This window comes from Zingiber officinale, chromosome 9A, assembly GCF_018446385.1.
Source record: "Zingiber officinale cultivar Zhangliang chromosome 9A, Zo_v1.1, whole genome shotgun sequence".
Classification (NCBI taxonomy): Eukaryota; Viridiplantae; Streptophyta; class Magnoliopsida; order Zingiberales; family Zingiberaceae; genus Zingiber; species Zingiber officinale.
The window spans coordinates 6,467,638-6,477,326 of NC_056002.1; the positions used below are offsets into that span (position 1 = coordinate 6,467,638).

General features: G+C 40.6%; 1 protein-coding gene across 5 annotated transcripts; it reads left to right on the forward strand.

The window, feature by feature from the left end:
• The first annotated feature begins 945 nt into the window (after positions 1-945).
• On the forward strand, positions 946-3,446 carry LOC122018660. 5 transcript variants are annotated; one of them, XM_042576050.1, is made up of 4 exons: positions 946-1,143; positions 1,225-1,438; positions 2,513-2,774; positions 2,851-3,446. In XM_042576050.1, the coding sequence occupies exons 3-4, from the start codon at positions 2,694-2,696 to the stop codon at positions 3,373-3,375; spliced, it is 606 nt and encodes a 201-aa protein (XP_042431984.1). In that variant the 5' UTR covers positions 946-1,143; positions 1,225-1,438; positions 2,513-2,693; the 3' UTR covers positions 3,376-3,446. The 5 variants fall into 5 exon arrangements, with proteins under 5 accessions (XP_042431984.1, XP_042431987.1, XP_042431986.1 ...); XM_042576053.1 differs by having other exon boundaries at positions 1,225-1,344; XM_042576052.1 differs by having other exon boundaries at positions 1,246-1,438.
• Positions 3,447-9,689: the final 6,243 nt, after the last annotated feature.

Below are 9,689 nucleotides of genomic sequence, written 5' to 3' on the forward strand. Positions count from 1 at the left end.
AGACCATGCAATGGCTTGTCTGTTGATCTCTGCTTTCTATATAAGCTTTTCAGAGAGGTTTGAGATGAATTCTAGTTTATATTACTGAGTGAGACTGTATAAGACGAGACTAAAAGAAGCCTCTGCTTTTGAAGAGAAGAGAGGAGAGGAGATGAGCTGCTGCTTTTGAGAAGCCCCATGGCGGTGGCCGTACGCCTCTGCGCCTCCTCTCACCGGCAACGCGTGCTCCAATGTCGGCGTCCTTGAGCATGACCTCACCATGTGCTCCACTGATAGGTAGTAAGTAGGCACAACACAACACTCCTTTTGCTCACGGCATCATGTGGTCTTTCCTAAAGACACCTTTGTCAGTACGCTCGGAGGACACACCAAAAAAACAAAGACTGTGCCTTTGCTTCTCCCGAAGAGGCGGATTGATGCCAGGGATTGTTATTTGCGATGCTTGTTTTCAGTGACTTTGCTTTCGTCTTAATCCAGTGGGGTTGTTTACTTCGTAGATTAGGTGTTTGAGAGAATGCCCAACTGGCTGTGCTCGGCGTGTCTGGTGGGTCCACTGCTTCACTCACCATCATCATGGTTTTGTTTGGATCTCATTATTTTAGTCCGTTCATCATGTGGTCAGCGTTAATTGGTCAAATCCATTGGCACAGCCATCATTAGAACAATTAAAATAGCATCATGAACTGCTCAGGTCTCTTCAACCCTACTCCATGGTAAAGATTCTATCCTTTTTTTTTTTTCCTCCTTCCAAGTTTTGAATGGAATTATGGAAACATCATTAATTTGAATGGAATTTGATTTAGTTGGTGGTTTTATGACCAGGACCTCATTTAATACTAAAAAGAATCTGTTATCAGAAAAATGAGTGGTAGAATGACCAACCTTCAAAGTCACACAGACATGATGTATGATCACGCACCATCCTCCCATTCTGCTGATATTTGTAAAGTTGTGATCCTGTCTATTGGCCATTAAGTTCTTCACTGTTCACATTCTCTGAAGTTCAGATCTGTCACATTTTACAATCGGATGAGGAAATTTAGGCATAAGACACTGTAGACAGACAATTGTCTGTGATCATAGATCCTAATGCACATGTGACTCTGATTACAGCAGCATGTTTCTCCAATGCAACAACAATAAGTAAGTCTTCTTATTTTAGTGTTCTGTCCTTTGTAGCCATTGTCTGGGGCATCTTTTCTCTCATGCACCTGAATTGTACAGGGCTGCTAATAAATTATTCAGGTGAGAGACTGCCGAGAAAACCTTAAATACTTCATGCCTCACCAGATTGGGGTTGAAGGGAAGTGCTGCTTTGTCCAAAAGAACACGGGCCTAAGGGAGGTAGGAGCAGAGAAGGGTCAGAGTTTCTCACTGAAGCATATCCATTGTTTCTCCCTCATCATAGCACAATCTATCTGCTCATAGATAGTCACAGGTCAGGGTCCATATCATCTCCACTTAATTTTCCTCTTTTGCCAGTCATCAATCAGCTGTGGTTATCCTCCCTCCTCTTTGATTGCATCCGAGTCTGTAGAACTTTGAAGCAGTAGGGAATTTTCTGCATTCAAAGGTAGCATATGCTTTTACCATCTTCCTGAAACTTTTGACCTCTTTGAATTCTTGAGCTCAAGTTGAGTATCAAATTTTGCACAAGCTTATCTTGAAGCTTCATGCACAAGTTTAAGTCTGTTGTTGTTTTATCTTCCATCCTCTATCTAGCAAGGGCAGGGCATAACTGTTGCTAATTTACATCATTTTTCCTCTTTGATATAATTGCAAATATCAGCATAACATCAATTCTTTTCAAAGTTTACTACTCATTTATATTGTTCATTTGCCTATGTTTACTGTAAATTCTTTTCCTGTCACAGTGAAATAATGAAAAGGAAAAAAAAAAAGTGAAGCATCGAATGCAATTATCTCTATTTATCTATAAATTAAAACAATTGCAGAGTCATGTTTTTATCAATTGTATAATCAGAAACAAATTATTCTGTCATTTTAATTAAAGAAACAATAAGTCAACCCTGTCTCACTACTTATTTTCCATTAGAAGTCAAGTTCCCCAGTAAACATGAGAAACGGCATTCACTTCTTTTCTTTTACTGTTGAAAGTGAGATTTTGCTGAGCATTTCAAGTAACCTATCATAACCAATTGTTTCCTACTAATGGGAATCATGTTGTGGGGCATTTTATTGAATGTTAGTTGCATGAAATAAGATAGACCTCAATGAAGCATGATACAAGTTCTAAGGTTGGTGGGCATTTAAATTTGATTCCCAAGCTAAGTTTTGTTTAAGATATCAAAATATCATCCTATCTCAATCAGTTAGTCCTATCAATATGCGCACATTAGCATATCTCAGTTGCATGATCATTTTTTGAGAGAGTACAGCATAGCATCTGGATTTGAAGCATCTGATGAAAGTCCATCACATCAAGTGATAGATTCTGTTACAAAAGATCAACCAATAATGGTTCATAATGTGGAATCTGGAAAATGTGCAGGGATCAAGCCGAACCCTGACGCTGATAGATTTTTAGCATAACTGGAGTGAAATGTGAAGCAACCAACGTTCGCACTCAGACAAATTGGTAAAGAGAGAAAGGGAAGGCCAAGCTGCCAACTTCTTTCCCTGCAGTTTCAAAAGGATCTTATTGGAAGTCCGATCTATTTCCGTAAACGATCATGGAGAGGTTCCTGAGAAAATATGATAAAGAATGCATGAAGGTGATGATGCTGAAACATGAAGAGACCTTCAGGCGACAGGTTTTGATTCTTTTCTTCCCCTTTATAATCTTAACTTCCAAGCACAGAGACTCAAGTTAATTCTCTTATCTATCAGGTCCATGAACTCCACCGCTTGTACAGAGTTCAGAAGCTTCTAATGAGAGACATGAAGGACAATGAGTTGAAGTCACAAAGCTTCACCAATTTTACTGACCAAAAGAATGTCTCCGACTCATGTCTTCTCGGCAATAGTCACAAGGAGTTTAGGCAACCGCGAAGGCAACGGGTGCTTAATCTTGAACTTCCAGCTGATCAGTACATAGAAAGAGCTGAGGAAGACGTGATGTTAGAGCTGGAAGACGGCGGCGGCATTGAATTGGCACTGACTATAGGAAACGGTTGGAGGAAGAGAGAAGAGGTATCTTTCACTTCTGATGAGGCAGCAAGCTTTTCCTCATCGTCGACTGAGACTGGAGGGTTGAAGTTGAGTGGGCATGGATGGAAGCTGCAGGGGATGGAAGAAGGAAACTTCAGCTATGACAGCAATAGGAAGAATGGATATGATATGGAAGGAGTGAGAGAGGAAAGTCTGAAGCAGCCATCTTGGCACATTCAGTGTTTGAGTCTCAAGATGGCTTGATCATGTCAGCAATTTTAGAAGTGTGTGCTTGTTTCAAGTTTCGCAGTTAATGCCAAGCATTTATTTTCTTAGATATCATAGCTCTAATGCAAGTCACGTCTCTCATTCCAACATAACAATTCTGTGTAGAGTGTTGTGATTTGTGAAGAAGTACACCACCAACGCAATAGTAAACCACTGCAATCAGAAGTAAGCCAACCACGACATATCTGCATCAAAGTGGGATTCGCCAAAAACAATGACTCTAACAATTCAACTTAACAGAGCATTGGTACTATAATCTTATCAAAAAGGTCTTTATATTAATTCTTTTTAAGCAAAATTCATTTTTTCCAGATTAATATTCTAAGTGAAAATATTATCACAAATTTGTGGAACATTGTTCAAATTAAAGTGAGGCATTTAGGCATTATTACAGTATCAATATTTGTAAATTGGAAGCTCAATGGCCATATCATTCTCCAGAGACTGGCCATGAGCTTCCTCCTTTGTGGCTTTGAGTCATCCTATATATGCGTCGTTGCTTAGGCGGCTCCGTCTCCTTCTCTACCCAGCAGAGAACGGCTAGCGTCGCAGTAGGAATTCAGCCATCTAGGGACATCACCAAGCCCCGACCTATATCCCCTGCAGTGCAGGCATGCATCAGAGTGCTAGAAATCACAGAAACTTAAGCATTCACGCTTATCTGGGCTTACATCAAGAAATGCAACAGAAACTTAAGCAGTTGAGTCAATGCGTGTAGTCTTTCTTTATGTTGTAGAATAATGTTAATATTATTCGTAACCAAGTGAGCTCAGGCATGTGTGGTGAAAGATGGCTTGGAGCATATGAGGGAATAGGATGTCTTGCAATGTGGCCTCTAGAATGAGGAGAAAGTCTAGTGGAATTTTTCTCATAGGGAAGGTTGGAAGAAAAGATGATATCAGTAATTTTTTGTCTGTCTTGTAAATAGGATCGTGTTACATATTGTATCGATGTTTCTGAAAGTCGGAGATATTGTGAAAACAGAGAAGATGAAATACAATAGGACAAGGTAAAAGTTGATTGCGTGAGTGAAGGATGGCATTAAAGCAAGAACAAGTATGTGCTATAAATTTGTTGGGGACAAAATAGGTGCAAGTCAGTGTTTCCAAATTTATATAGAAAAGGATGTTCTATAAATAAAAAAAAACAGAACCGACAAGATAAAAACTTTGTCACTCCAAGTGAATCCTAATGGCTAACCGTGAAGAAAACTCTTGATATGAAGAATAACGTGAAAAAATTATCAACAATAATTATTTGAAAGATGGAATACAAGAAAACTCTCTCACACCCTAATGAGAAGGAAAAAGCCTATATATAGGCTTTACACCAAAATTCTTCAACCTATCACAGATCATATAAAATAGGATTAGGATCACACCAGATCCTGTAAAATAGGATCACACACGACACGTTCTAAACGCCTAAAGACTCGGACGAAACTATCAATGATTAGACTTCCAAATTATAAAATAAAGCATTTAACACGCAATAGACTAGATTAACTTAGTCTTCTAAGAACGTCACTTTATAATTCAACACTCCCCCTTAAAGTAATGTTCTCATAACTAATCCGAGCTTTGATCGCAGATCTTCGAATGCACCATTCGAAAGTGATTTTGTAAAAATGTCGGCAATATTATCTTCACTCTTAATTGCAATTATATCAATAATGTCATCGAGCACTTCTCACGAATGAAATGATGCTCAAGTTCAATATGTTTTGTCCTTGCATGGAAGACAGGATTAGAAGTAAGCTTGATTGCACTTAGATTATCTCCATGAATAGGAATAGGTTGATCAATGGTTATGTGCAAATCTTCAAAGAGTCTACGAAGCCATATACACTCTTGAGCGGCATGAGCATATGCTTTGTATTATGCTTCAATCGTGGATAGAGATATCGAGCCTTGCTTTTTGCTACACCATGATATACTTGTAGTTCCACACATAAATACAAAACCAGAAGTTGATCTCCGATCATCCAAGTCCCCACTAAAATCAGCATCTACAAATCCGTGCAAGGAAAACTCTACACCCTTCTTATAAAATAGACTCAGGTTAAGAGTAGAGTTAACATACTTTAGGATCTTCTTTACCTCTTCAAAGTGTGGCTTCTATGGCTCTTGCATATATCGGCTAACCATACCGACGGAGAAGGCAATATCTGGCCTTGTTATTGTCAAATAAATAAAATTTCCCACAAGTGCACGAAAGGGACGAGGGTCCGATAAACAGGTTCCTTCATCACGACGAAGTCTTGCACTCACATCAAGTGGTGTAGACCGTTTCTTTCCATCAATCAATCCAAATTTCTCAATGAGTCGTTTAGCATAATTGAACTGAGACACAAATTCCCTGTTCCAGATTTTCAATTTGCAGCCCAAGAAAATTTTTGAGCTCCCCAAGTTTCTTCATATCAAACCGCAAGAAAGTTCTTCTTGAAGATGAGTGACCTCTGCACAATTGCTACCTGTTAGAATTATGTCATCCACATACAACAGAATAATCACTATGAGTCCTTGACGTTTCTTGATAAAGAGACTTGAATCTGCTTCAGAAGCTGCATATCCGCAGAATCTTAAATATTCTGCAATTTTTCCATACCATGCACGTGGAGCTTGCTTTAATCCATAGAGGGCCTTCTTCAACTTACACACAAAATCCGGATGATACTCGGACACAAATCCAAGTGCTTGATCCATATAAATATTTCTATCAAGCTCTCCATATAAGAAAGCATTTTTAACATCCAACTGCCACAATTTCCAACCCAGGCTAGCTGCTAATGCTAGAATAATACGTACCGAAGTCATTTTTGCCACAGGGCTAAATGTGTCTTCATAATCTTCCTCGTACTTTTGAGAGAAACCTCGAGCTACTAGCCTTGCTTTGAATCGATCTATACTCCCATCATCCTTCCTCTTTATTCGAAAGACCCATTTACATGAAACTAGTTGCACTTCAGGGGGTTTAGGAACCAAGTCCCACGTCTAATTTTTCTGCAAAGCATCCATTTCTTCTTTCATGGCAGCTTCCCATTCTTTTACTCCTTTAGCTTCATCATAAGAAGAAGGTTCGTCATCATCAATAGGATTAGCAAAGAAGCAAGAAAAATTTGTGACAAAATTATCATCTCTATAACGAGACGGACGCACAATATTTCGTCTCGGGCGTTAGCTGATTGTCTCCTCCTGAGTAACCATCGTTTTGAATAGAACGCAAGTTCTCCCTTTCTCCTTGATTTTCTTCGGATACATTTTCTGAGCTATGGGATAATGGCAAAGTTACTGTATCATTTTCTTCCTATAGACATCTGTAGAGTCATGGACAGAAATCTCATCAAAGATAACATCATGAGAAATAACACATTTGTTAGTCGTAGGATCCATACACCGCCAGCCTTTTCTTTGTTCATCATAACCGACGAAGATACATTTAATTACTTTGGCATCCAACTTACTCCTTTGAGACTCAGACACATGAACGTAGCAGATTGAACTAAAGACTCGAAAATACTTCACGTTTGGTTTAACACCGAAGAGCAATTCATAAGGTGCCTTATTATTGGTTGGACTGAGTGACACTCGGTTAATAACATAAGCTGCACACTTCATACCTTCTGCTCATAACTCCTTGGATAAATTCTTCACATGCAACCAACATTTGCAGGTCTCCACAAGATGTCTAATTTTTCTTTCAGTCATGCCATTTTGTTATGGCGTCTCTGGACAAGACATTTCTCTTTTAATGTCATTATTTCGGCAAAATGAGAAGAATTCATTTGAATAGAATTCTCCTCCATTACCTATCCGCAAAATTTTGATTTTTCTACACAATTCTCCTTCCACAGTTTCTTTGAATTCCAGAAATCTTGAAAATACCTTTGATTTGTGCTTCACAAAATAAACTCATGCGAAATAAGTTATCCACAAACACCAACATATAGTGAGATCCAGAATAAGAAGCAGTTCGAGTAGTGTTGGAGCAATCCCAATGGTCCGCGGGACCATGTGTTTTGGTGTTTGGGCAAAGGGTTTAAGTTAGGTTTACCCTCGTTATTTGATATGTGTACTTGAGTTGTGCAGGACTGCAGGTGACACATGTGACTCAGGTTGACGGCTTCGGGTCCGATGAAGGATGGCATTGAGGACAAGCCGCGGGCTTGAATGCATCTGAGGGATCGTGGACAAGGCAGCAAGGACAAGGGCCGAGGGAAGCGACTTCGAGGCATACGCGAAGGATGTCATTGGAGACGAGCCGCGGGCTTGGATGCATCCGAGGGACGAGAGCCAAAGGAAGTAAGCTTGAAGGCAAGAGGTCAAGGCTGCAAAGAAGAGTCAAGTGAGTCGTGAGGGTCCGAGTGCGAGAGAAATGTACTCGGGATGGGAAACCCTAAGTTTAGGGTTGTACCAGTCGACTGGTACTGGGACCAGTCGACTGGTGGTGAGCACAGAAGACCAGTCGACTGGTCCAGGGACCAGTCGACTGATAGTTAGCCGTTGAGAGAGACGTTGGGTTGACACCAGTCGACTGGTAACGGGCAAATCAGCAAGGCTGATTTCCCCAAGCTCTATAAGAGGGAGCTTGGGATGGCCGGTCAACCTGACGAAATTAGACTTGGTTAAAGCCTAATTAGTAGTCACAAGAGTGCTCAAGTGTTTGTGGAATCCAAGAGGTCTTGGTGTGTTGTGAGGTTTCTCCACCCACAAGGAGCGACTTGAGATAGCCGGAGTTTCCGGGGGCTAATCCACCGAAGGATCGGGATCGTCCACCTTACGGACAGCCGTGGAGTAGGAGCATCATCTCCGAACCACGTAAATTGACGTGTATTGGTTTGCTAGTTCTTTTCCTTGTCTTTAGCTTTCGTATTCATTGCTTTAGTATTTGTATTTCCGCTTGCGCAATAACGAATACGTAGGAAGCGAGTATTTGGGTGCGCCGTCTATCCAACCCCCCTTCAAGCCGGCCACCGATCCTCCAACAATTGGTATCAGAGCGAGGACGCACTTCACCGGACTAACCGCCGAGAAGAGCAACACATATAAGAAGATGGTCGGGTTGATTGTCCCTCCAAAGTTTGAAGGAGGAAACCTTGGGGAGATCACATTTTGGATGATGAAGATGGAGATCTTCTTCAATACGGATTGGGATATCATGATGGTGATCAAGGAACCATTCGAAGACCCGAAAGACAAGAAAGGGAAGAGACTCCGACCACGACGTTGGACGGAAGAGCAAACCACACGATCGGAAGCAAATTCAAAGGTAATATCAATGTTGATTGAAATTTTTCCTTCTAACGTGATAAGTGGTGTAGGTGAATATAAGAACGCTCATGATTTGTGGAGCAAAGTGAAGAAATTTCCATGGGAGAAATTTTTGCCTACACAAGGAGAAGAAGAAAAATCCGAAGAAAGTGATGAAGTGGTCCAAGAGGAGAAGAAGGACCAATCGGATGTGGAGCCCAAGGAGATGGGCTTAGTAGCTCAAGAAGAGGATGTTGAGCAAATGGAAGTTGAGTCATGCTCAACTTCCGAGGAGGAGGAGAAGGATGAAGAAATGCCATCCATTAGTGTGGATGAGGAGACATCCTCAAAGGTTGAGGAAGAATCCAAGACAAGTGAAGAAGAAGTCTTGGAAGTCAACCTAGTGAGTACCTCCACCGAAGTAAAGTCAAAAGATCACATCGTGTGCTTCGGGTGCAATGAAAAGGGACACTACAAGAGTAGATGTCCTATGGGTAAGAAAGAGGTATCTCCTAAACTCAATTCAATTCATTTTGAATCTAATTTGAGTTGTAGGAAGAAGAAGGAGAAGAAGCACATTAGATGCTTCACTTGTGGTGAAATGGGTCACTACCACACCAAATGCCCAAGGAAGGGAGAGCTCAAGAAATTGGCGTATTTGAAGATGTGGGAAAAGAAGTGGAGGAAGAATGGAGGCTCAAGTCAAGGGGGAGCTCCAAAGGTAAAGGGTAAGGTAAACCCTAGTTTAAATTTGAAGTCAAATTTAAATTCCTCCATGCATGCTAGGAATAATTCTTATTATTTACCCATGCAAAATTTTGGATTTAAATATCATGATAGGAATAGGGTAAATATCGATCATAACCCTAGGAAATCTATGCATGAAAAACCTAGAAATGATAGACCTAAGGAGACCCAAGGCATTAATCCCAAAAAGGGGAGACACATGCCTAGAAAGGGTAGGTCTAGGAATGTCCAAGGTGGACATGTTGACTCTAGGGTTAGGAACCTAGAGAGGGAGAATCAAGCTTTGAAGTCAAA

What these genes read in the sequence shown, in the direction of transcription:
- LOC122018660 (XM_042576050.1), top strand. Translation starts at nt 2,694, where the DNA reads ATGGAGAGGTTCCTGAGAAAATATGATAAAGAATGCATGAAGGTGATG. An exon ending in AAGAGACCTTCAGGCGACAG is followed by an intron (nt 2,775 to 2,850) that starts GTTTTGATTCTT and finishes CTTATCTATCAG; the next exon opens with GTCCATGAACTCCACCGCTT.